Source organism: Falco cherrug, chromosome 7 (genome assembly GCF_023634085.1).
Source record: "Falco cherrug isolate bFalChe1 chromosome 7, bFalChe1.pri, whole genome shotgun sequence".
Taxonomy (NCBI): Eukaryota; Metazoa; Chordata; class Aves; order Falconiformes; family Falconidae; genus Falco; species Falco cherrug.
In genome coordinates, this window is record NC_073703.1 from 49930354 (window position 1) to 49957389 (window position 27036).

The following is a 27036-nucleotide window of genomic DNA, read 5'->3' on the forward strand; positions in this document are numbered from 1 at the left end:
GCATGATGGAGACCAGCTTTCCTGGAGGTGGCAGAACACTGCCTGCCAATGGGAAGTGGAGAATGAATTCCTTGGTTTGCTTTGCTTGTGCGTGTGGCTTTTGCTTTACTTATTAAGCTGTCTTTACCTCAGCCCACAAGTTTTCTCACTTTTAGTCTTCTGACTCTCTCCCCATCCCGCTGGGGGGAGCGAGTGAACGGCTGTATGGGGCTTAGTTGCCGGCTGGCGTTAAACCATGACAGCCCTTTCTGGTGCTCAACATGGGGCTCAAAGGGTTCAAGATAACAACAAATTTGATTGGAACATGCCAGATAAAATATATAACTGTTACTGCTGTTTAGCTATTAATTGGCAGGCTCCTGTGGTTGCCATGGGGCTTGACTTGCCTTACTGTATATTATTCTAGCGCTCATTAGTGGCTGCTTTTTGCTTCCACTGCTTGCTGTACTGCTTATTGTCTTTGCTGTGCCTGAGAACTTTTTGATAACAGTAATGGCCATGTGCCATATGGTTTTAATAATGCACCCTATGACAAGATTCAAAAGCAGCATACTAGAAGCTACATAGGCAGTTTTGCTTTACAATTTCATGGAAGCCTGCTCTATTTGTAAACAAAAATGAACACCAGGAATTGGTGCGGCCTAGGATAGGTCAGACTGTCACAGCAGTCCCTCTGGTTTTATAATCTTGGCCTGGTTAAGACATCTGAATTTTCTACTTCTGAACTAGGCCTTCGATAACATGTCTGTGATAACAGTTATTGCATTTATACACTTGCTGGCAAACTCATCCCTGACAGCCAAGATCCTTTTTTATATATCAAATTGAAACAATCTGCACAGCATTAGGTGCATTAACGTTAACAGAGCTGAGTGACTTCCAGTCCTTCCCCGACTCATTGAAAAAACACTGATCAAACCCAACACTAAACCGATGTAATCAGTTTTCATGACTAATCCTGCCTTATCAGAATATTCCCAATTCTCCTAAAAACCTTTTGAACACTTGATACTCCAGTTGAGTCAAGTCCACTATAGATTTAAGAGAGACTACACTAGTATCTCAACAGCTTCAGCAGAAAAAATGTCATACATGGCCAATCCTATTTGTGGAGAGGTACAATTACATTCTCCATTCCTTCAGTATGCATTTCAGACTTTCCTCTTGCTTCCCTCCCTGCCTGGAATCCACTACAGACTTCTAGACAGCTTCGCGTTTATTGCACAAACTTCTTTGTGTATATAGTACAGAAATGAAAAGAGAGTGACTGCTAAACAAGCACATTATCCCCGAAAATGCCATCATTTTTATGGTAATTATATTGCCTTCAAAAATAAATTCATGCCAGAGAATTTTTGGGGTTGTTCGCATTTTTTTTTTCTACCAGATATATGCTTAGCAATTTCAGAATATGGAAGACTATTTCTTCTACAGTTTCCATGATAATTCTTTGACAACACAGACAAAATGAAGTGAGGGAGTACTGTTTCATAGCTGTTAGATATTTAGCTATGTAGGAGATGGATACAGCTCAATGATCTTTAGAAGCCTGAAGATATTCATTGAACATGCCTAATATTACAATTAGTAACATGGAACATGTCACTCCCTGCTGTGACAATATGATAATAGATTATCATTCTATTATTACATATGCAATTACATATAAGTTGTTATACTACAGCATTGCCTTTATTTATGTAGAACTATTATTATTATTCATACAATCAGTTATTCTTTACCTATACACTGGATGGTAAAAGCACATGTGCTCCAGGTCATCATAGGAATCCTGTAATCAGCTTCATTTGGAGCAACTTTTAGCCCAACTCTATAAATGGTGGTGGCAAAGAGAATAAGCATCTCCTTGATACTGCTTGAGTATTTTACTCTGCAAAATCAAGCCAAGATAAATTCAGTCTGAATTATTAAGAGAGCTTATTACTTTGTTAGCGATTGATTGACCAGTAAGTCTAAGTTACTTATGAAAGAATTCTTGACTACAAAGGCCTTCTGTCTGTACAGAGGTGACAAAAATCACTAGTTTCCAGTAGTAAACAAGTACCTTGACATGACAGGCTCTACAAATTGAGAGATTAAGAGCTGTCAGGTTAGAAGGAGTCTATTTCTATATACTGTATTATAACCTGCATTCAAAAAATATAAACATTTTAACCATGTAAAATACAACGAAAAAACCAGATGCGAATAAGAGTATAATTATAAGTGCTGGAGAGAATATGTATCCCATCTCATAAGGCACCAGAAATGGGAAGAAAGACATTTCAAACGTGTTTTAAAACACATTTTTTAACGTTTCCTATCTTTTCAACTGACATTGGGTTAGTTTACGTAAATGCAGTTATATCAGAAAAATGCCTAGGCAAAAACACGTACAGGTTTAATGGCTTGTGTTTTTCCAAAATCATTCACAGAACTTCTAAACAGAAATATTTAATATTCATATTAATTCTCCAAATCTCTACAGCCAAAACAACTGTACTATGAAGTCTGGGGTTTAGCCAGGCTCATACTTAAATGCCACACCGTTTAAAGGAAAACTATAATTTTTTTCCACGGAGACCAGTTACCAAGAAAGAATTTGATTCAACTTTCTGATGACCATTTTACAAATAGCAGATATTTCCAAGTACTTTGCGTAACTATGATGTCAGTCAGAAGCAGAGTACTTCTAGTATGATCTAAAAAGATAACAGACTTGAAAACTATCTATTAATTCATTCTGGTTTAGTGGATGAGTGCTTTTGCCCACTGGGATAGAAACAGGACAACACAGCCCTATTCCTTTGACTAACCTATGTTACATTATTGCATCCAAACCCAAGTGAAATCTATCCCTGAAACTGACATCTAGCAGGAAAATTAAGGCAAACAGACATTAAATAAAACTTGCCTAGAGGCACAGGAAGTGACCCAAATAATTGGAACTATGGATTAGAAGATTCCAGACTCCTAGCTTTTTGCCAGCAATGTAAGAACTACCAGACTGGATTTGACCAAGCGGTCCATCTAGAGCTGTATATATCTGATATTCAGTGAATGCTAAAGGAAGAGTTTAAGTAAGCCCATATTCAGACCAAGCAAATCATATGCCTTTCCTTCAATACAAATCCTGAAGCCTATCTAGGTCATTTTAGGGAGAATTAGCATAATGCAGAGAGCACTTCCAGTAACACTTACGAAGACTGAACTCCAAAACTAAGGATGGAATGGAATTCCAAAGCAGAGTTCCCCATTCCCTTGCTGGTGAAAGCTGGAAGATTTTGTTTCTCTCCTTCCAGGAAAAAAAAAAAAAATTACATCCACATTAAAAAACAAAGAAGTTGCTACAGTTTATACTGCAGTCTAACAGAAGTGAGACATCTTTTTATTTTAAACTGGTTTGAAAATAATTGTAAACAGACCTCACCAGCCAGACTGCCTTCTAACCCTCATCCTTAAGTAACATTTTCTTCTATTCCCAGAAATATGAGGATTAAAAGTAGTGCTTTACTGGTGAGGAAAAAGAACTTTCCTGCATTACAGGAGTCAAAGGAATATGTTGATTCTTTGTACTTTCTGTTTTCTAAACATTCATACATATTTTTATTTTGACCTTTTAAATTTATTTTTTCTCTTTTTTTACCAAAGTCAACACAAAAGTTTAACTCTGATTGTTAGTTGGTGGCTGTCCTCTCCAAGTGTACATAATTTTGTTCTACAGGAAAGATGGAAAGGATTTAACAGAAACTAGAAAATTGGTGAGGGCACTGTGAAACCAAGACATCAGCTCAGAAAGGGCTGTGACTTTATCCCCAGCTTTATTTGATACTGTCTTCATTGATAGCAAAATGTAGTCTTTGAAGTTTCATCTTGGTATTAGTTAAAACATGTACTAGCATATTAGAAATCCCACAGAATAGCTTCAAAATTAAGGTAACAAACCTTTGGCATTTTTCACACTGTAGCCTGATATCCTGACTATGATAATCTCCATCCACCTAGCCAGGGACAGAATTTGAGCTACTGCCTCTGCATCCTCACTGAAAACAGAAACAGAAAGCAGGTTTTACTTTAACACTCAAAGAAACACCATATCTTCAAAAACTGAAGACAGATTTAGATCAAAAGACATTAACTCAGTATTTGCAGTTTTGCTGGCTTTGTAAATTTTAAGCAAACAGTGCAAAATGAAGTGTTAGGCTAAATACTAGATAGATCTCTGTACTTCCTCATTTGATATCAGCTCCAAAAACTAGCCACTCCAAAAATGCTACTTTTTAAATACATATTAAAAACACCCACTTTACTACCAGAAGCAGTACATTTGGCTGAATAGTCAATAAGGAGATATGTAGTCTTTTACACAGATTAGGAAGGTCAGCCCAAGCTTTCTTTCCAAAAATTTGAAAAGCCAATCAGCCTCGAAGTAATTTTTAATTTTGTTTGTTTGTTTGGGGGGGAGGTAGGTTGTTTTTAATTTAAAGGCTATGCAATCTGGTATAATTCACCTGTTAATTTTCTGAGCCTGCAATGGAACGATAGGAATCACAGTATTGCACAGAGATTTGCAAAGTGGACAAAGATACTCTCCATTCTCCAAGTCAAATATCTGTTCAACATGCAGACGTTGTCGAAAGTTTAGCTGCATGGCTTCAAAGTACCTACAACATTGAAAAGGAAATTACTAGAAAGTGAAATGGCACAAATGTAACATGAAAACAAACATTCAAATAATTAAAAGTGTTATTATCTAGCAAATACCTATCCAAGCCAACAAACAAGTCTTTTCCTTTGATTTATAATTCTTTCATGTGCTTGGATGTGAAAATAAAATAAAACCTTTGAATACATGGATGAACTCATGCAAAAATGCATGGTATACCAGTCATGCAAAAATGATGGCAACTTCTCCTTGCTTTTAAGATCCTTCTAAATGTCATTAACATTTTTACAGACAAGCAGTCTTTAGATTTTCTACCCTTCTCTCAACATCTTCAACAACACAATGAAACTCTGTACCTACTATCTCTCATATGCAACTCATACAGTAAGTTTTAAACAGGGATTGTACATGTTTTTATTTAATTTTAGGAAAAACTACTGGCAACATTGCATGAATGAATAACCAGCTATTAATGTCAATGACTGAGCCTCATGACTAGACAATGAAACTGTAGCCTTCTTTTAACAGAGAAGATAATTTATATTACAATACCACAGTTGAGCTATTTTAAACTCAAAAGGAAACTAAGAAAACAATTGTGATCTTTATACAGATTTCATTATAGTTTTGCCGTCTCAGTGGATTCAGTAAGCCTTCAAATTTCATTAATGTCTCAGCGGTATTATTAGGAACAAAAAAAATGCAACATTCAGATCATCTTGCCCGGAGACAAGCAACTAAATTCAGTACTCATGTTCAGACTGGGTATGTAGTATCTTAAAAGACAGATAGGAAATAATCTAACTTCTGTACTAAGGTAGGTAGCTAGATTATTTTTTTCTTTAAATTTTACATCTTAAGTGAAAAAAATAAAATCCCACTTATATAGTAAAGAGAAAGTGTGCGTGCAGCAGGGGCATCTGCAGAAGTTCTTGAGATTACAGAATATTTAGGATAGTACTCTGTTACAATCAACGAAAGCATACATTTACTTCACCACAAACAACTATGTTTTTGCAAGCAACTCCTCTTCCTGCTACATGGCAACTACAAAGATACTCAGTTCATTTGAACTTGTACTGTTCTAGAGAGTATTCTGCTGTATTTTTAGGCTGCACAGATACTCTAGAAAGGTGTGGCAGGCATTGTTTGGAGGAATATTAGTAAGTTAGAATGTCTGTTATGTAATAAATAAAAGACTATACTCAAACCTTCTGTGCCATCCCGTATGAGAAGAGCCTGTTGTCCATTTTAATCCCATACACCCATACAGCAAGTCATCTTTTCTTAAAAAGAGCAAGGGAACTGAGCTCCAATGTTGCACTACTTAGATCTATGCAGATGTAGATGGATCTGCCAAGAGCAGATGTATTATACTCAAGGAACATACTTCCGTATCATTTGAAGTGTGTGCACCTATTTATTTTGTACTCATGTTGTATTGTTAAAAAAAAATATAGACACATATTTATAGGAAAGTAATAATAAGCACTAGAAGTTTAGTCAGATTTTTTTTTTGAAGTAAAATGGCACAAACACAAACAACAAACCTCAAGAGACTGTTTATATCATATAACAATACAATGTAGCTTGCAATTGCATGACCCAACTATCTTTATCTGTTGATAATGTTTCAGTGGGATTATTTCTATTATTATTTCCCACTATTTATCTTGTTTAGACTTGCCAGACCTTTGTGGAGTCAAATGCTGAGAGCATTAGTTCTGATGTCCATAATCCTACAAATGTAGCTGCAACCAGGCTGACTATATTCTGCAGGCTAAGTAACTCCATCTTTTAATATTTCAGGTTTCATTCTAATCCAACACATCTGGTCTAAACTGTGGGCTCCCATCAACAACAGAAATCACTAGATCAATTGCTTAAAGTTTTTAAGTACTGCATCAACTCTTCCCTCTTACTTTTTATAGTAAGGGTTTGTTCACTGACAGAGGAGGGGTGGGGAACAAATATTGAGAGATTTAACCATTCATATTCTGTTCTGAATGCTGGATTCTCATCTAAAGACTCAGTGGAGTAAGTCAGCTGCATCTTTTAAGTACTGACCTGGTGACGGACTTTCAAAGTACTGTTGCTATAGAAAGCTCACCTGGAAGATTTCTACTGGTTCTCATTGGATTGTTAAAAATAAGCCTACTACATACGATTTCTTATCCTTGACCAATTTTACTCCATTGGTTTTAGTTGCATAAATTCATAAGTCCTTAGAGATTCTTCTTTGGGTCATAGAAAGCACTAAAAACTTTGATGATGATTTTCTTCAAGTCAAAACTTCTCTTGTGCCATAATTCATTTTTGATGAGTACAAATAGTTCTGATTCCTTAATTACATCTCCACTTACTGTACTGTGCTTTTAGCATTCACTTATATGTTTTGGAAAATAAATTAATACAAAAAAAACATTAAAAGGCTGCAAAGATACATCCTTACTTCTGCCAGCAGGCTGCGTGCATCACATGACCACAGCTTCCTGTGTGAGTCCCACAAGGTAAGTCAGGGTGCATGAAGAGAGGATCTAGTGTATCTAGAAAGATGCAGCAGAAAGAAATTACTTAAAGAACAGTAACGTAACTTCCCATCGGTACGAACAGATATGAGCACTGAACATAAGCCTTCGGATTTTATTTTCCTGCAGTTTGCACATTAAAATCCCTTTTGGCTAGCTTTTCCAGACCAATACTCCAGCAAAGTAGTCAAGAGACAAAGCCCACTTTAACTACTGAAGGCTTTCCACTAATTACAAATGAAGAGATGACAAATAGCAAATTGGTCAAGAAAAAAAAAAAAAAAAAAAAAAAAAGAGTTCTTCAGTACTGGAATAGCTCTGTGGATGGATTCTCTATCACTGCAGTTTTTAATGTATTCATTGCTGTATTTTTAAATGAAAAAAAATAAAACTACTAAGGACAAGAAAGAGTAGGCATTCCTACAGCTAATGAGCACTGGTGAATAACAAAGCCAAGTCTATTTTTTACTAATATTTACTAATATGCAAAAATTCTTGCAGAATTCTTAACAGCAAAAACATTATGAGAATGTAATGGTGTCTTTGTGCTGCATATGCACTTGAAGTGAAATTCCATTTTCCCCTTAAAAGATACCTAAATAATGCTGAGCTGAACAACAGTAGTCCTCCCAATCTCACCTGGTGCACTGTTCATGATTTGGAACAGATACACCTGAATTTGACACAATGAAAACAAAAATAAGTAATTTTAAAAAAAACCACATAGCATCCAAATTGCACTGATAATATAATTCTATTTGACAGCAGCTGAAGCTGCTTTAAATTAAATGGAGACTGAAACAAGAAAATGAACATCGGTATAACACTAATTTGTCACTATCTGCACTTCTGCTGTGGGAACAAGCATTTTCCCACTTACTTAGATCTTGAAAGAACAAAAGCTCTTACAGGCCTACTTCTAACTGACGAGCTGCAGAGGACCACGCAGCAGAGAGTAAGTGCTATGAGTAATATCCAGAAGTGGACTTAGGAAAAGGAACTTCATTTCTTCAATTCTTCCTTCATTCCTTCAATAGCCCAACATGTCGCTGCAGAAAGCTTACAAGTGTATCTGACTACAGGAGCATAGGATTTAATTTGTACTTCAGAGTACCACAGAAAAAAGGAAGGGGGGAAAAAAAAGGATGCAGTTAGTAGATGGCCTAGATAAAAAGTCTATACAGCTGGCTCAAAATTGCCATTATCAGTCACTGTTAAAAAGAAAAATGGATCAAACTGGATTCTGTATGAGTCTGTCCTGGGTCTAGGACAATTTAGTATTTTTTAATGACCCAGAAGAGGAAACACAAAACACCTTATCAAGTGACACAACTTGGTAAAGGTCTGCAAGCATGACAGAGCACAGGGTACTACCCTACAGCCCTAGAGAAATAAAAAACAATGCTGACCCTCCCTTTTCTTTAGAGTTTTTTTGATAACATTCATGAGTGCACTTCTGAACTACACGAACACAGAATTTAAAACCATTTGCTAGACAGTAGTGTCACTGAAAAAATATCTTTCAACGCTACATGCTTATTCCTTATATATTAGTTAGCTTGAATAAGCAGGATTTGAAACAATTATTGACTCAGCTTTATAATAATATATGGGCAGATACACAGAGACTGCATATTCATTATTTAATAGGTAACAGCTATTCCATTTTTTTCTGTGTTAAAATAAATATAATCCAATTTACAGGGAAAAATGACCACTAACTTTTATTTAGTATTATAGCGTGCTTGAATCGAACTACTAGTTTTATGATGTAATGTAGCCACCTTGGGGTGATGACACCTAAACAACATTTGCCCAGCCTGTATATCAAGTAGGACAGAGCCAAAAAATCTAATGAGAATAGATTAGTTTACCTTCTCCTTACCCACAAAACCAGTCATCCTGGTCAAAGAATTCAGGTGGCTTACTAAGCTCCTTTCTTGACAAATTCATTTTTGACAATTCTTACTGCTTTATTGTCTGTCTTTATTTTTAGTTTATAGGACAATATAAGAAATAATTACTATCATCCAACATACTTGGCATCCAGGCTGGATGGCACACGCAAATTCTCAGAACTTTCTCATTTCACTTCTGGTTTTTTGGTGGGTTTTTTAGACAAATACTTGTTTGCCCTTACTAGCTTTCTGAGATGTCAACTATCTACTATGATTTTAAAAAATAATTGAAGATTACACTGAAGACAATGGTTCTGATAAAACTTTCAGTATTACTTTAATAATTGCCAAGATGAATATGCTGAAGTTACCTATATATCATTTCAACTTTTCTTATCCTATTCTGGTCTGTATTTCTCTCTTGTTAAAATTAATCCTGCATCTGATCCTTAATTATTATTAATTAAGCTTTTTCAAAAAAAGAGCAAAAAAAAAATCAGTGTATACTTTTCCCTTTTCCTTCTATTTACTTTACTTTCTTCCCCTTGAGTAACTGATCAAAATCTTTCTCATGTTTAAGCAGCTGTTACTTATGAAAAATTTTTGGTTTTTATTCATGCTTCCTGCTACCAATATGCTATTATGCAACTGTAACTCATTAGTTTTTATTATTTTCTTGTATTTTTTTTTATTTATTCATGATTCTTGCTTACACTTTTCTGTATTTTTATTATGTTGATGTTTTTATTACTTTCTGGACATGAAAAAAAAAACCCACACACACACCCAAAACCAAACTAAACCAAAATTCAAATCAAACCAAAAAACTAACCTACAACAAAAAAACAACCATGGAAACAATACAAAACCCAAACCCTCCTGGGGCTGCCATATTGGCCTCCGATAATGTTCATACATTTCCTCCATATTGGGAAAATTTGTTGCTGTGCTTGAATAAACAGAACTTAACATTCTTGGATTTTTTCCAGAGTGACATTTACTACCAAATCTTTTAAATTTTATTAAATCTTCTTGTTAGATTAAAGCAATTTCTGATTTCCCAGGGACAAATGAAAATCTTTATGTATTTCTCATTTTTAAGTTTTAAAGCAGGGGTCCTCAAACTTTTTAAGCAGGGGGCCGGCGCTTGGATGAAGTGGCAGGCAGCCATCTGCGGCTGCTTGGTTTCCCCCACCAACCCCCGGCGGGTGTGTGTGTGTGTCTGTAAATACCGGGGGCCAGATTGAAGACCCTGGGGGGCCATATCCAGCCCGTGTGCTGTAGTTTGAGGACCCCTGTTTTAAAGCATGGATTTTATAACAATTTCAAAATTTTCACCGTTTTTTTTGTAAGCCATTTAGCGATCTGACAGAGTACAGACTTTAATGAGTTTCAAGGGGTATGACCTCTAGGTACAGAGCTGCTTGTAGTCTAGAAGAAGAAAAATTGCATACCCCCTGAGAGTTCAAGAATTCTGCTCCTATTCTGAGTTAAGGCAGTTGATTTCTGGACACAGGCAGATAATACCATGGCAGCACTTTCCAACTTTACTTCCTGCTCCTCCTGACAAAGAATACAGGTCAGAACTTCTTTCTCAGCAACAGATGGACCTCGTTTGGGACCCAAAGCAATCCTTGAGTAGTCAATTGCCGAAGACATGCTGTAAGACCATAAGTGACACAGAGATACAAAATAACCAGATGGCTTTTTCCAAGCAAACTACTTCTTCCAGGCATCTAAATATGTTGTACACTGCTAACATTCCTAGTTTTACACCGAAGTGCTTTACAAAACCAAATGATGACCAAACAATGAAGAAACACCTCAATCCTCCCTAAAATGCAGTATTCTTTAAAAACAGAAAGTAAAAGCCAGCTGAAACAGAAAAACACAATGAAATGGTTTTCATACAGTAGGAAAGTCACGAAGCTGTATTTAATGTAGATCAGATTAAATATATTTTAATCTTACAGATACGTTAAAATTGTTCCCCATTCTTAAAGAAAATATACTGGAAATGAATGCCACTACCTTAATTCAGTGGTTTGACACACAATACGCTTCCACATATTTTTTTTAAATATTCCTTATTCCAGAGTTCAACAATGATTTACAGAAAATGATTAAAAATCAAAGCACACAGAAGTGTACTTTTTTGACAACAGATCTCTATCTTCCTGATTAGTTTTGTGCAGCCCCAAGATGACCAAAATTGTGAGTTGTATTAGGTATATTGTTGCAGCATCTCTACAACAGGAGCAACCCATAACAACAGAATTACAAACAATATAAACCAAAAGTTTTCAGTGTGAAATCAGATTTTAGAAACTAGTGAACAGAAATACCAGTGACTCGAGCTACAAGAAACATTTTCTTTGTTGCAACTTAACCTTAAGGCATATGGGCTTTTATATTCTTTCCAAATCTAACACTTAAATATTCATGAAAGTTAGACAGTCACCTCCAAAATTACAGTGTTGTCAACTCTGCAGCTTTCTAACATAATTTTTCAAATGTTAAACGATGAGATGATCCATCATTTGAAGAAATAATGAATTTTCTTGTTTATCTTATGCTGCTCCACAAATGAGTCCGCTGTTCTTACATTAGCATATACATGCTAGTTTACATATATTTATATATAATTCTGTAATGGAAGATTACTTAGAAGTAAATAGAGATACAAGTTTGCTGACTGGGATGACACAATCTGTCCCTTGAATGTACTTTCAGAATTTTAAGGTAGCGTAATGAACATATGTAGAAGATAACGAACTCTTCCCATGGGAACTCTGGATTTCTGTTGTTTCTCACCTTTCTTCCTCCATAATTGCATCTTCTTTCCCCTGTGCCTCTAGTGTGTTTTCGTACAGGAGCTTATGGGTTTCAATGAAATTCCTCTGTAGCGCAGACATCTGGGCCATTATCTTCTGACGGTGCAACCTAGCTGCTTCTGCCTTTCTCTTCCGCTCAGCTTTCTCTTTGTCCTGAGTACTCTGGGTTTTACAATAAAAGAGAATAAAGAAATCACACACAACAGAGAACATCAGAAAATTAGAAGACTCTTTCCCCAACTATATGCATTCTAACCACTGAGAAATTCCTTAACTGACACGCTTTAATGATAAAAAAGAAAGTTAACTGCTGTCTGAAAAATGTAAAACAAAAATCTTAAATGTTGACTAGGTCCATTAACTTAGAGGAAAGATTTTGAGCGTTCCACAAAAGATCACTAGTACAATCCCTTGCCCAAAGACAGGATCAATAATACCTGATCCACTTCAATTAGGTGCTTGTCCGTTCTTAAGAAACTTCAGTAAGGTAACATCACAAGCCTCCTCCAGTGTTGTGTTATTCTCCCCATAAGCCAAGCCCCTACTGAGTATTCAGTACCTCCTTTGCAGGAATTCAAGAAAAATTTATCTTGAACTATGCACGACACGAAGAACGTTCCTACATTTTTGTGTCAGCATTTTATGCATCTGAAGATTGTATTTTCCCCCTATTCTTCTTTATTGTAGACTGGGAAACTCTTCTTCCAGTATTTCCTCACCTACCATGTTTTCAAAAACTATAAACAAAGTATTTATATGCTCTGGAAATGCAGAATTCAAAACCCACAGAATTAAAACATACATAACCTAACTCTAATTATTCAATTACTTAGAGACAATTCAGCGTTATACACATTGCTGCCATTCACAGTGGTATTACTTTTTGAGGAAACAACAAATTGCTCCACAAGTAGTGGAACTGTGTCTCATTTCTTACTGACTTTTGTATTTTGTTCCCTTACCTTACTAGATATCACAGGACACCTTTCTAAAAAAAGAAACACGGCGGATGCTTGATAAGTTTAGAGCTATGCATGCAATGACTAGCCAAGAAATTGTTTGCCAGTGAGCTGTTGCCAAACAGAATGTGCAAGAGCAAACTGGCTTGTCTTTGTACACTGCCTAAGGGTAACTGGATTCTTCTTTTCTATTCAACTGCCAATTTAAACAAACAAAAAAGGAATTCATGGGACTGCAGTAATCTTTGAAATCTCCATTTCACTCTGTAATCTGGCCACTGGATTCGGAAGTTATTTTGAGGGAAGTGTGTAGAGACTGATAAAAAGACAGAATAATCACCTAAGCTTGACATCTTTATACAATCAAAGCAAAGCAGATCAACCTCTTCATAGGTCACATACAAGACATCATTTTAAGTGGATTTGTATTTCTAATTATTGCACCATGTAAACATCATAGAAAAGGTGGTCAAATCACAAAGATAGAGAGAAATTAACACAAATTACTTCTTCACCCCCCTCCGTTGTTTCACTTAATTTGGAAGTACAACCAAAACCACATTAGCTGTTGATAATTCCATGAAACGTGCTTAGCGTAAATTTCAATTATTAAAATTATTAATCCTATTTTTAGGCAATGTATCAGAAATTAATATTTATAAAACTGTCATTTAAGGTAGCAATAAATTTAGGCAACTTTTTGAAAACAGCCATTCAAAACATTAAATGCAAGGCTTCCATAGAACATGGTTTTTTTGTTATTACCTCATCACCTTTTGTAACTTCTGAGCCTGATGTAGCTGCTACTACTGTTGTCACACTGGATTTTTCTCTCATTCTTTTCACTGTCTCAAACATCTAGGAATAGAAACTTAGATGTTAAAAATAAAACTGATTAAAGATCCTGATACTTTGTTTCACATTATTTTCAGATTTTGATATGGATGAAGCCAACTGCCATACTCCTAAATAACAAAAACGTCTAACAGACCGTAATGTGCATCCTGTAACACTGCTGTGTCTGTATCCTAAACCTGACGAGCACTGCTCAATGTGAAGGGAAGTATAATTCTTCCCAATTTTTCAGTCTTCTGGCACTAATTCTGCTAAACAGCTGAAGATTCCATACATTAGAAACATGGATAGAGGCTGCTAGCTTATTTCAAATAGGTGAGATGTGGATCACCTCATGGAAATCGTCACTGAAATCATGCAAACACCTATACATCTGGAACATCAAGAAAGCTTTCTAGCATGTGTCCAATTAGCTAAAACTGAGCCTTCAATTTTAATTTACTACTTTCTCCAGCTATCTTTAACAAGCATCTTGAAGTCTGGGTAATATTAAATATCCTACATTTACTATACATATAATTAAAAAATTACATGTACTTAGTACACTTTTACTTTTGCCCTTAGAATTTTAGAGGAATAACTTCTCCAAAAAAATTTTCAAACCTGCCTCCCTAATGTACGAGGGCAGTCCAATGTTAGTAGCTGAGGATAATTTTGGAACCCTACTATGGATTCTTACTCTCTTTTCCAAGAGCACCGTCTTCTACATTTGCCACCTAAACCAGGAAGCCCAAAATGCAACAGCACAGCAGTATTACTGCTAAGCAGAAGCAGCAGCCTCCTACACTGGAGAAGGTGTCACAGCTCCAGAGGTTTTTCCCTTCTCTTACTGGGTAATGGCAAGCAGTTGGATGGAAAAAATCCACAGGCCAAACGTACAATGTGGCCATTAGTCACATCCACATGACTCAAGTCTTACTACAAGCAGCCTCTAAAATGCTTTCCCAATTAATGTAAGTTTTACTTATCACTTGCTGTTATTTTGCAGCATATGAGGAATAAAGTTTATGCATTAAAAATATCATTACCGGAATGAGTTGTCTAAGCAAAAATTGACCCAATACTTGAAAGTAGCAATAGCAAGTAAAATGGACACATTAACACAGTATTCAATAGACCATCTCATCTGGGGAAAAAATGTTCCATCAGATTAAGCTTCTCAAGAAATCACTGCAGCTGTAAACACTGGGTTATGTGCAGGAATCATCGCTTCTTCAATGAAAGTTTCCTAAATTACTAAACCGAGATCATTCCTATCTCCCCCCTTGTGTACCTGCAGTATCCAATTGACTGTGTCCTTCTGTGCCTCTAACTGAGGAACTCTCTTTAATTTTTCCAAAAGCATTAACACGTTCACAGCATTCAAGGCTGAGCTTCCCATTCCTTTACAAAGTAAAGAACAACAGAAAAGCATGGGTCTTGAGGGGAAAAAACCTCAGCATTTCAATGTATTTGTAACTATGGAAATGCCTTAAAACATTGCTAATTACGTAATACAAACATGAATACAATCTGTGTAGTTACATTTCTGTTTTAATTTCATCTGTTTATTTCACTTAAACATAGTATAATCCTTCTTCACCCCTCGTAGATCAATCATTTTTGCTCCTTCCAGAAGTACAGACAAAACCAAAATTGCCTTTTGCTTCAAATAGAAGTTGTAAAGATGTTATAGTTTACATAAGTTTGCTAACAGCTCAGTGCACAAGTCTATTTCTATCACAAAAAATATTATAATTACAGTAATTATTTGCTTCTTCACACCTAGGCCATTCTCTAACATGATTTAAAATTGACACCATTCTCTGCCATTGCATTTCTTTTGCAGCACTTCCCATTTGAAATTAATTTGCATGTTTTTAGAAGAGAGACAAACATTTAAATAGCATTGGAGTTTTAAATCACTTCTCAATAAGAGTTTTCTTACAAAAATACTGATTATTTTTGCATGCCTTATGTATAAACGGGGCTTTTGTTTGTCTGGTTATGCAAAACTAAAGCTGGCAAACAATTCTGTAATGTCTCAATTGTAATTCCTTTTAGTGTATTCCTGTAGTCGACATGAAGCTTCTTAAACAGAAATACATTCAGTGTGACGATAACAATTCTTGTTGCTCAACAGTAAGAAAAAAATCAAAAATAAAAAAGTGAAATGGGAGTGCTTTTCAAACTCAGTAACACCTGTTTACACAACATTTTTGAAAAACTAAAGAAAGGCAGTTCAGCAGCTTTATGTATTTATTTACCTAGGAGGTATTTAAAACAAGTGTAAATGTGGTGCTTACAACACAAATGTGGTGCTTAGTGGTGGACTTGCCAGTACTAGGTTAATGATTGGACTATGACCTTAAAGGTCTTTTTCAATCTACGTAATCCTATGATTCTATAATTTTACTTCACATTCCTCATCTCTGTTTCACCTCTGAAGTGACAATTATGTCTAGCTTGATAATGGAATCTTTATTATTTATTCTTACACAGTGAAGCAGAAACTCTAGATAAGATTATTTGGAAAATGTAGATTCCAGCTCACACTCACTAGTCTCGAATGTAAGATTACGAAGTGCTCTGTAGGGATTTGGAAAAGTAAAGAAAGAAAAAAAGTATTCAAGTGGCTTCACAGCCACTAACTTTTGCTTCTATTACCAGTACCATAGTAAAAAACTAACTTGCAGGTAAATCAGTAATTGTACAGCTCAGGAGTAAAAAAAGATGGTGACAGTTCACTTAAATCCACTGTCATTTCTCAAGTTCTTAGCTCCCATTTCAATCATGTTCTTGTCAAGGAAGAACCACTTTCAGTTATGTAACACTACTATTACTTTTCCTTTTCTCTTCCAGAAAGAGAAGCACACCCTCTTTTCAACATATCTGGCAACCAAGAAAACAGGAAGCTAGTCCAAACATGGTTTCTTCATTATTTAAAATACTTATTTTATCATGTTTTAATTCTACAGCAAAAAGTAAATCCTTTCTATCTAAAAATCACCAAACACTTTCTTCTACTCTATTTTTGTCCTCACAAAATCACCTTTGCCTAATATACTTCGCTCTTTTAAAGAAAATGAAACATACGTGTTGCTTTGTGATAAAAATCAAAGGTTACTTCCTCTTCTGGAGACTTCTGTAACTGCTGCTTCTCTTCTAATAACCCTAAAGAAAGGAGATGAAGCACCTAAAAAAAGTAAGTATCATTCACTGTTAGATGTCTGGAAAAACAGCATATAAAATTAATATGTTTAGTATAGTTCTGTACTATATGCTGATTATATCCATGACAAAACATAGAAATGAGAAAAAGTGCTGAGATTGTACGTGGACAGTGAAATCACAACTCACAATATAATTTTCCTGCATATTACTTGCACTAAACCTAATAAATTTGCACACGCTTTACATTAGTAACATATGAATCTTGTAATAAATTCTTATCAGCAAAATCTTTGGTTATTTCCATAATCCAACGATTAGCAGGTAAGTCAAAGTGATTAAATAATCTAGACACTTTAATTAACAGAACTGATTAATTCAATCAGTTTGTAACTTCAGGTCCTAATCCTATAAATACTTAAAAAAACAAAACAAAAAAAAGCACCCACAAAAAGAACTTCACAACATCAGTAATTCCTTTTTTCTTAAAGCATAAAGTCACTGTGGTAAAATCCAATGTCTAAATACTTCCAAAATTTTATTATTTCATGGCTAAGGCCCCGAAGACATTTACTTATTTGGAGACTCTGCAGCTTACAAGATGAAGCAACTCCTATTTTTTTAAGGTGATTAAAGGGTTACTTATTTGCATACGAAGTTTCAAGAAAAAGATGAAGTAAGGAGAATTACGTATTGAAACAGCTTCAGTGACGAGGCAACACAGAGGGGAAAGCAAAGTAGAAAACTGAAGAATATTCCCAATTTAGATATTATTGCATTTCACTTATCTATTTTACAGTGGAGGTAAATAATTAGAAATATTTTCTTTCTTGGTAACATTTATGAAAAGATGTTTGGGGACAAAAAGTAAGTTCTTACCATTCCAATTTAAAGTTCATCTTTACACATTTTGATCTCATCATAAGCAAACATGGTCAACACAGGAATGACCATAGGAAGAAGACCAAAGCCAACCATACCATTTGGATCATAGCCTCGGTCCACAAGTGGGTCTCCAGTTCTACTGCTCTCTGAAGAACAGTCCGCAGTATGTGCATCATAACATCACAGTTCAGAATCCTCACCACATTGCTGAATGCAGGACAGAAGTCTGGAGGAGGTGGTGGTGGCAATGCTAGAAAACAGACATGCGCAAATATATTAACAAACTGGCACCTCAAAGGTTGCAGGCAAAAAGCAGAGAGCAAACACACGTATCCCAGTGAAAGGACAAATGGACTTTTAAATTAATAAAACCACGCTCAAACACAATTGTTTGCCTAAGTCAGCTTTTATCTTTAGCAAAACTAAGTACTTTTAGTAAGTTCTTATAAAACACATGCAAGCTAAGCTAAACAATCGATCAGAAGTGTTTAATTTTATCTGTAAATGCAAATATTTAATTTTTTACACTGCCTTATTTATGTATCACTAATAAACATAGTGTTTGTGTTTTGCATCAGATATCAAGTTTTTAAGTAGTTAAAGAACAGTGAGCAGTGGATCTTCCAGAGTGTGATGTCTCACATTACAGTGTCCCATGCTTAATGTGGCTGGATGTTTAAATTCTTCCTGCTACTGGGCCATCCCGATAATTTCTAAGTACATTTTCTGAGCTAATATTGAAACTGTGTGATGTGGTATCTCACCCAGAAGCCACCTAGAATCTTGGCAGCTACTAACAGCAGCTCAATTAATGCTGCAACCTTTCCCTAACTGGAAGCATTGACTTAAGCCTTCTCTTGGTACCTGGATGCCTCTTTTCTGAAAACTTCTATGAACACAGTGTCTCTGAAACCATCAATCTTTTGACAATTTAGACTAAATGAATTATAAAAACTTACTGACAAAGACAACACAGCTACACAAAAGCATATGCACAAAGTATAAGCAACAAAACGGGTAGCCTCAGGGGAACACACATTAATATAAAGTTATCTTTGTATTTTGGAGCTGTACTGACTGATTACATGAATGTGAGTTTCTGACACAGTATTTGCATTTAAAGTTCCACAAAATAAACATCCTTGCTAACATTTTAGAGCTGCTGAAGTGAAGGGGGGGGACGGACGTTGCAGAACATTGAAAAGTTACTAATGAAAACGTGACAACTGTATAAAACAAGAAGTGGAGAAAGAAACCAAAAGTAATCCAGAGATATTTTTTCCCTTTTTTTTTTTCCAGCTGTCATATTCCGAGTTACTTTAAACCGAGGGAAATTACATTTTTTTCCAAAGAGAATCTGATTCCTGATTTATTTGTGTCCCTCCTAAATGACAATACCAATTAATTCTTCTTCAGTTCCATTTTTTCAAGTGAAAGGAACCCAAAGCAAATAAAATTTACTCAGAATAAATTTTAGTCATCTTGGGTATGAAATGCTGTAGTTCCCCTGATAGTACACAAAAATCAAAATATACTTCAGATTAGGAAGTAAAGATTAAGGTATTCAACTGGAAGGGCAATCTGGGAAAAGAAAAATACTTTTATCTGTTGCAACTTAAAAAAGCAGGTGATAGCTGATTTTATTAAATTGTTCACTGTACTTATTCATTCAGCTTACAAAGTCTTCCTCAAATCAACTCAATTAATGCTCATGACTTAAATAGGTAACAGTAAACTCAAAAGGAAAACATACTTGTGTTACGACAGAAACACGGGGGTTTACTGTTACACGTATTTGTAGCTTCTAAAAAATAAAATTTTGATTTATAAAACCTAAGTCTCAAGCTACTTACAGAATGGATACGAGCACTAGTTCCTGTGGCAGCCTTCTCTACATGACATTATTATGTCTCAACACTGCACTAACTAAAAATAAACTTTTGCCTCCTAGTTACTCCTCCATAGAAACTTCAAGATGTTAATTTTGTCAATGGATACTATGCCATGTTTGTCTACATGGAAATTAAACTAAAAATTCCAAAATCTCTATCTTTGTTAAAAAAAAAAAGGGGGGGTGGGGGAAGATAAAAGCTAACAGCAGTTAATTAATTACAATTACTACACATCACAACGAACAATATGAACTCAACTATCCACAATTAAGTCACATTTCCCACAGCTCATTTTATATGCACAACTACATACACTACTGACTTATCACATTTGTTGAGTCATCAGTTTCAAATTTTTACCTTCATCTCTGTTTTCTTGTTTTCTTCTTTTCTTTTGTGTATGCTCAGCCTACAGAAAAAGTAGTGTTGTTACATCAGTACTTCTACAGAAGTACAGAATGAAGCAATTAGAAATCCTAAACTGGAAATGTGGGAAGATACATAATCAATACTTGGTCATTTAACTAGAATCTTGTCTGAAATCTGTTTAACAACACTGCATTTTATTTCAATTAGTAGCAGATATAAAACAATTGGACATACTTGCTTCCTCAGCATGAATTACAAAAGATAAATTTGGGGTTTTCCAGTTCAAAGAGATATCATACTTTGTTCTTTAGCATAAACAGTTAACAGAGTTAACACAGAAGTCACTTTAGTGACAACACTAATGCAAACCACCCACATGAATTTGTATTAACAATTTGAACTTCATTAGAGGTTTGGTTTTGAAGTTAGCTGCATATGCTCTTTACTGAATCAGTTTCTTTAAACACCATTAATTCCTTTGATTGAACAAACTTCTTTAGATGTTGATATGTACTATTTTTTAACCTTTGAGAGTGAATCTGACACTGCTCACCTTGCTGTGCTGGGTCTTAGTATAGTGATAAAAGAACATATTGAATTCCTTCAAGCACTCATCTTTCAGTTCATAAACTCCATGGCCAGACACACCTGGTTTCCTTACAGAGAAATATTTCATGATATACAGATTAATAATTTATGTTCAGCACATATTTAAATGTAAACACACCAGTGACACAATTTATTCTCTAAGGAAGTGCTAGTAAGAAATGGAATAGTGATGGTTGCTTCATTAACTTAAAAGCACAGAGTGAGTACAGCAATCAGTCTTTCAAGACTGCTTACTTCTGTAAATCCTACCCAAAAGCAAAATGTTTCTAGTCTACACCAGCTACAGCACACCACATAGCCTCTGACAGGTAAATTCTTTTTAACTTCATGGCTTAGAATTTCAGACATTGGATGTTACTGTAAAAAGAAAATTACTTTTTTAACCAAGATACAAAACAAGTAATATGAACTTTCCAGCTAGTGAGATTTTTTTGAACCTTCCATACAATTCCCAAAGCAAAATTCCCACTTACACCTATAGCTGCCCTTGATTAAACACACACAAGCGAAACACATGAAATTTCAAATAAGGTATACTAAAATAATTAAAAGACATTTTTGTGACAAAAATAGCAGACATTTGAACTACTTTTTCTCAACTGCTACAATCGGTTGTTCTATATATATTAAAAAAAAAATAACTCCCATCTGAAAGTTACAGCAAGTTAGCAACTAATTAACTTCTAAACCAATGATTAGGTGGGGACTGTCAAAGGTACAATGACCTGTTACAGTTCCAGCCACCTTTGACACAAAATTAACTTTTTAAGACTTGCCCACTAGGATTTGAGGTTACTAAACTCCTGAGACTCCCTCAAGCTGAATTTGAAGACTGACAACGGCAAAAAGAGAGCAGCAGCAGGTTTGGATATTCCATAAGCTTTTCTTTCCTATGTATATTTGAAAGCATACGTATTTCCAAGACAGCAAATATTAGCTGAACAGATACTGTGCAGTGCAGTTTGTTTAACCCATATAATGTAACAGAATTATTTCATGTTCAAGACTTATAAAACAATATTAAAAACTTACTTAAATGTAGCCACTTTATCAATTACTTTCTCCAAGCCAGTTTCATTGTTCTCCTGGTAAAAAATTTAGTTTGGGATAAATACATAATGATTCAAATATCTTCAGTATTATGCTAGGTGTAACAAAAATAGACATACAGATTTAGATCAGTTCTCTAATTCATGAATTAATATATTTTGCCCACTGTTATTCAGAAAGCAGATATTCATAATTGGTACTTCCTTGTAACATGTCAAAGAGAATACTATCATTTAATCATGTAAAATTTCATTTGTAAGAGTGATCTCCAGAAACAAAGCCGTGTCTTACCCAACCTCAATGAAGGGGAAAACAGAGTTTTAGTCTTTTAAAACAGTATTCCAGGCTATTTAATTTACAATAAAACTGAGGGGGGTTTGCATCGATTGCCAGGCCTGAAAACTTGCACAGGTTATAAAACCTAATCCACATCCCTCTCCTTTGCTTGAATTTTGAAAAGTTGGAATATAATGGCAGGAAAATCCGTGCTTTCAAATAGACCTGTAGAATATTTGACTTCCAATGGATCTGTACAGGTTTAAGTGATCAAAATTACAGGATCAAATTTATTGATGGTACACAGGGCAGAGTGGAATCCAACTGCATGGTCCTACAGGGCCAAAAGAGAAAATAATTTTTAAACTTTTCTTTTTCAATCTAGGAGAACTACAGCTGAATATCCTAAAAAATTCTACCTCTTCATCAAAACCCACAATCTCCATACAAGCCTTTTCAGATTGTACCATACTCAAATCTATGACATCTACCTTTAAATCAGTAAGGTGTGTAAGACCCTTTGTCATGCCATTTTGTAATTCTGAAACCAACAACTGAGCTTTATAACAGAAATAAAATGCTTCCATATAAAGATATGGAAGCTAAAGAAGAAAAAGACATAAAACAAGAAAAAGTAAATTAACAGGAAAAAAATAAACCAGGACTCACATTTTCAGGCAAGGACTTGGTAATTGCACTGTGAGCCATTGGTTCAATACATAACAGATGGATAATTTCTCTCATAATAACATCTTCTTTTGTCACATTACTCACTCCAGGCACATATCTTTCCCCTACCAGAGTGAATCAAAAGGAGAAGAACAGCAAACATGACAGTTACAAAGCAATTCTGAATTCTGCTTAGAGGTAATGCTATTGCTGAGGTATTTCATAGTATAAGCTTGCATTTGCCAGAAACCTAACCAGAGGTAATGCTATTGCTGAGGTATTTCATAGTTAAAGCTTGCATTTGCCAGAAACCTAACCCCAAATGTCTTGAGAAGAAAAATGTTTTTTAGCCTAGCTTCCTAAGAAAATCGGTCGACATGGGAGTTATCTCTTCTTATGCTACTTTAATAGTCAATTATGAAGTTACTTAACAGCTTTTTTCACTATGCAACCCCTATTGATTCTGGCTGACAAATACTTGTGTTACTGAACAATCTATTTAAAATAGGCATACTGCTCTCCATACCACCTATGTTAAACAAAGTCATTAAGCCTATTTTGTCAAACTGTAATAACCCAATACTTCAACAGAGAGAAATGAAACTTACCCACAACGTAGATGAGAATCTGTAGCATCTCTTCTATTAACACATTACATTGTTTGATCAAATCCTACAAGAGTTAGAGAAATCATTTAAAAAAGCAAAACAAACACCAAAAAACCAACCAAACGAACAACACCAAGCAGGAAAATCCATCAAACAACACGGAGCTCAGCCTTCAGATGCACTACTTTGCCAAAGCACCATAATGTAAGAAGAAAACTCCATTCTAACAAGTTGGGAAAATGTCTGTGCTTGTAGAGGAAATACTATTCCACAATGGAACTGCAAGATTCACACGCAGGAAAAGAAGTGACAGCTAAAAGAGTATCCCAGATAAAGGATTTTATGAAAGTTCAAGCCTCAAGAAGTAGCACAACAATCCAAGGAACTTCCAGCCAAAGCAAGAATACATAATATGGCTTAAGAGACATAGAAATTTTATAGCTAAGTAATTTACATGGAATTTGGTAGATGCCCTATGAAATAAAGGTCAAAGAGGGCAAAACCTGTTAATTTAAAATTAACTCCTACAAATTCTGATTTCAAATCAGTTATCTAACAACTAGATCCTGTGTTGACTGACTTTTAGTGTGGTCATAAAAATGCAGTTATCACCAGTAGCTAGTTTTTCTTATTAATGTTCCGTAAATTCAAAGCAAAAAAATTAATCAGCAGAAACACTTGGCACTTACCTGATCTTTGGTGGGCTTGATCTTTTTGAAAGCATCAGCAAGCTCATATCTCTGCAATATCAGCAGGAGGAACTGGTTTGGATCCATAAGGGATGCACCTATCTATCAAAAAACCCAAACTAATATTAATATCAGTTACTACTACAGTTCTTCATTAATTATGAAAAATACTTTACCAAGAAAAATGTTTACAGTCATACAAATCTAGTTCAAAGGAATTCCATGACAATTTTGAGTCAAGCAAGCAACAATTCAGAACATTATACCTGGAGCATGATGATGTCTTTATCATACATCTCTTCTCTGCATTTAACATCTTGATAATAGAATACCTGAGAAAGAGGAAAACAAAATTGAAGTAGAGAAGTAATACACTATCAAATGCATACCGATTAATGACTGAAGCTTTTTTAAACTGTACAGCACCTCTATTAAGGCAAAGTCTCATGCTTCTTTCAAAACAAATATGTACTTCGATGGAAGTTAAAAATGTTTTTTCACTTATCCAGAGAAAGTCTATGCTGTACTTTTTCATACCGCCACCCAAGACAACATAATTCTAATGGCTGCTACTGATTAAAGTCAAAATATCCTCCTTCTCGTACCCCAGTTGTCAGAGATACAACTCTACAGGGGGGTAGCAGTATTTACTTTGATTGCAGCAAAGGGTCCTGTGAAAGGGAAACTCAGAGAACTTCTGCCAAAAGAAAAAAACAAGTGAAGCCAAAGCAGGCAAAATACAAGTACTTTAGGGCAGACTCTTCCTTTTACCTTCACTCTTGCAACAAAAAAGCCCGCAAGTATTATAAAATGTTTGTTATATCCAGTTATATTGCACTGAAAAGTTTAGTATGAGTTTACATCGATTTAACTTTTGCATATGACTACCATAAACTGAGAGATTCTTCTAACATTTTCTTATAAGCAACAGTACTAACAGTATTTATGCAGTGATTTCTTCCTAAGATCTGCAAGTAGTTTACCAGTAGATGTCAGTAACAAACACCATTTCACAGAGTCAGAAAGAGTCATAAGAGAGATGAAAATATTTGTGTAATATGGGGAGACAAGCCACTGATAAAGCTGGAAATAAAACCAAGTCATCTAAACTCCGACCTAGAAACCTTTCTATTCAGTGTGAGAATGACCCCCATGACCTTTTTATGCACCGGATGAAACCACCACTGGGAGCATTACTGAGAAACACTTGCATACATCAACAGGACTGACCAATTCACTACTGAAAATTATAAGAATACCTGGCTTATCAGTGAGAGCCCATTCCTTCTCCACATCTCTGCAGAAACCTGAGCAACCAAGACAAGACATCGCAAAGGATATTCTACTAGCAATTCCACTTGAAATTCTTCCTAAAATTTAAAAAAGGAAAAGAAAAATCAAGCAATAATGAGTCTGTCAGTGATTTTTAAAGTGTAAGTCCTAATGAACAAAGACATACTGACAGTTGCTAATTAACTTGTGTGTGTGCCATGAAAATTACAGGATAAAATTTTAGGATTTCTCATTCCCAGAGTATAAATCACAAACACTCGGGGGCTGGGGGGAAGGAAGGGAGGGAAGAAGCCAACTTACAGGAGAAACAAACTCATGCAGTCTTGAGATGGTTCCAGTCTTGCTTAATCGTACGTGAAGACCTACAAAACCAACAGGAAGAAAACCAGAAAATAAATCAAAATTAGTAAAGTTTCTCCTCCAACCCATTCTAAATGTTAGCTAAATCATCTACAACCCAGAGAATTACAGAAAAAAAGTTGTTTATGTAGGAAAGACTTGTGACTTGCTTTTTAATTTTCTTTTTCTTTTTATTTTAAGATAGAAGATCTATTACATTATGACAACAGTTCTTACCCATCTTACAATCCATTATTTTATGAATAAATCTATTCATTTAATGAATCCATTAAAACTATTTAAATTGAGATGCTAAGTAGTACTAGCAAAATTTTCATTTCACATCTAAATCATATGTCAGTAATAACTGAATTTCAGGATTACAAGGCTTAACAGATGGTATCCTGGCATCAAATGATGTGATAAAGAATATACAGCTTAATAATAGCGTATGATTTCATTTGTATTCTACAAAAAGCAGCGATCCCCCACTGCTGTAAACCATTGAATACGGACTGGAAATCTGTCCTGGCATGCTACAAACATATGTCTTTTAGGAGGAGCATTTTAACAGTCCTAAGATACAGGTAGCAGGAAAACAGATTTGAGATACAGTAATAATGAACATTCATTTAGGCAGAACAGGTAGAAACAGAAACACAGTAACATAAATAGAAATAGTCCAGAGAAAACTGAAGATCTCATTAAAACATGGAACTTTTTCCTTCTCATCTGACTTTCTTATCTCTCTCCTGTTTAAAAAATGACCTCCAACTTCCATGGCAATTTTTTTTTTTTTTTTTTTTTTTTTTTTTTGAGGAAAACCTTCCTTTAGTGGGACATGTGGGGAACAGCGTTGCCTGATCATGAGAATGTCAGAAAGTCTGACAGTGACTGATCCATGAAGCACTTCATCTAAATGGTTTCTAGAATAAAGAAATCGAGATGGGTGATAAAGGTAATTCAAACATGAATCAAAACAAAACACACCACCTACCAGCAAGAGTCCTAGACAGTGGTAAATGTATGCTGACAGGATCTGCAGACACTCTGTAAGGTCTGCTCTCCAGAGTATGGCCACACAAGTGAAACACTGTTTTTTCCCGTGAGCGGCCATTTGTGCTGCACCTCATCACAGCTTTATGACATTCACTGTAGGCCTTCAGCAACAGCTCTTCCTAGAATTTAAAATAAATGCATAGCACTATATTTAAAAATCATATATATGCACTGAAATTCCTCACTTGTTTTTTCTGATGGCATAAACAGTTACTTAAAGTCCACAATATATTACTATTCTGTTTCTTATATGGAGAAGTACCGGACTGGAACAGTGGAGCATCCACTAAAGCTAACCAAGAATATGCTTCTGTTCAAAAAAGCTGCTCTGTCAAATGCTCTAAAATCTATGTACTTATTTAGGATGCGATATTTTAATCGTTTGCAGTTTGTACCCCAAATGGGACA

General features: G+C 35.2%; 1 protein-coding gene across 3 annotated transcripts in view; it reads right to left on the minus strand.

Annotated features, from left to right (window-relative positions):
• Positions 1–27036, minus strand: part of UBR1 (ubiquitin protein ligase E3 component n-recognin 1) — a 75526-nt gene that overhangs the window by 14540 nt on the left and 33950 nt on the right. For all 3 annotated transcript variants that reach the window (XM_055716253.1, XM_055716251.1, XM_055716252.1), the window contains exons 15-35: positions 26567–26747; positions 25531–25592; positions 25197–25307; positions 24204–24269; positions 23938–24039; positions 23249–23312; positions 22641–22765; positions 21678–21730; positions 20590–20692; positions 20028–20076; positions 17871–18025; positions 16816–16915; positions 15014–15123; positions 13651–13743; positions 11907–12088; positions 10547–10752; positions 7119–7212; positions 4512–4664; positions 3946–4043; positions 3202–3295; positions 1743–1891 (exon numbers count right to left, since the gene is read on the minus strand). In XM_055716253.1, the coding sequence (XP_055572228.1) occupies positions 1743–1891; positions 3202–3295; positions 3946–4043; positions 4512–4664; positions 7119–7212; positions 10547–10752; positions 11907–12088; positions 13651–13743; positions 15014–15123; positions 16816–16915; positions 17871–18025; positions 20028–20076; positions 20590–20692; positions 21678–21730; positions 22641–22765; positions 23249–23312; positions 23938–24039; positions 24204–24269; positions 25197–25307; positions 25531–25592; positions 26567–26747 (2350 nt within the window). The remainder of the gene's footprint in view (positions 1–1742; positions 1892–3201; positions 3296–3945; positions 4044–4511; positions 4665–7118; positions 7213–10546; positions 10753–11906; positions 12089–13650; positions 13744–15013; positions 15124–16815; positions 16916–17870; positions 18026–20027; positions 20077–20589; positions 20693–21677; positions 21731–22640; positions 22766–23248; positions 23313–23937; positions 24040–24203; positions 24270–25196; positions 25308–25530; positions 25593–26566; positions 26748–27036) is intronic.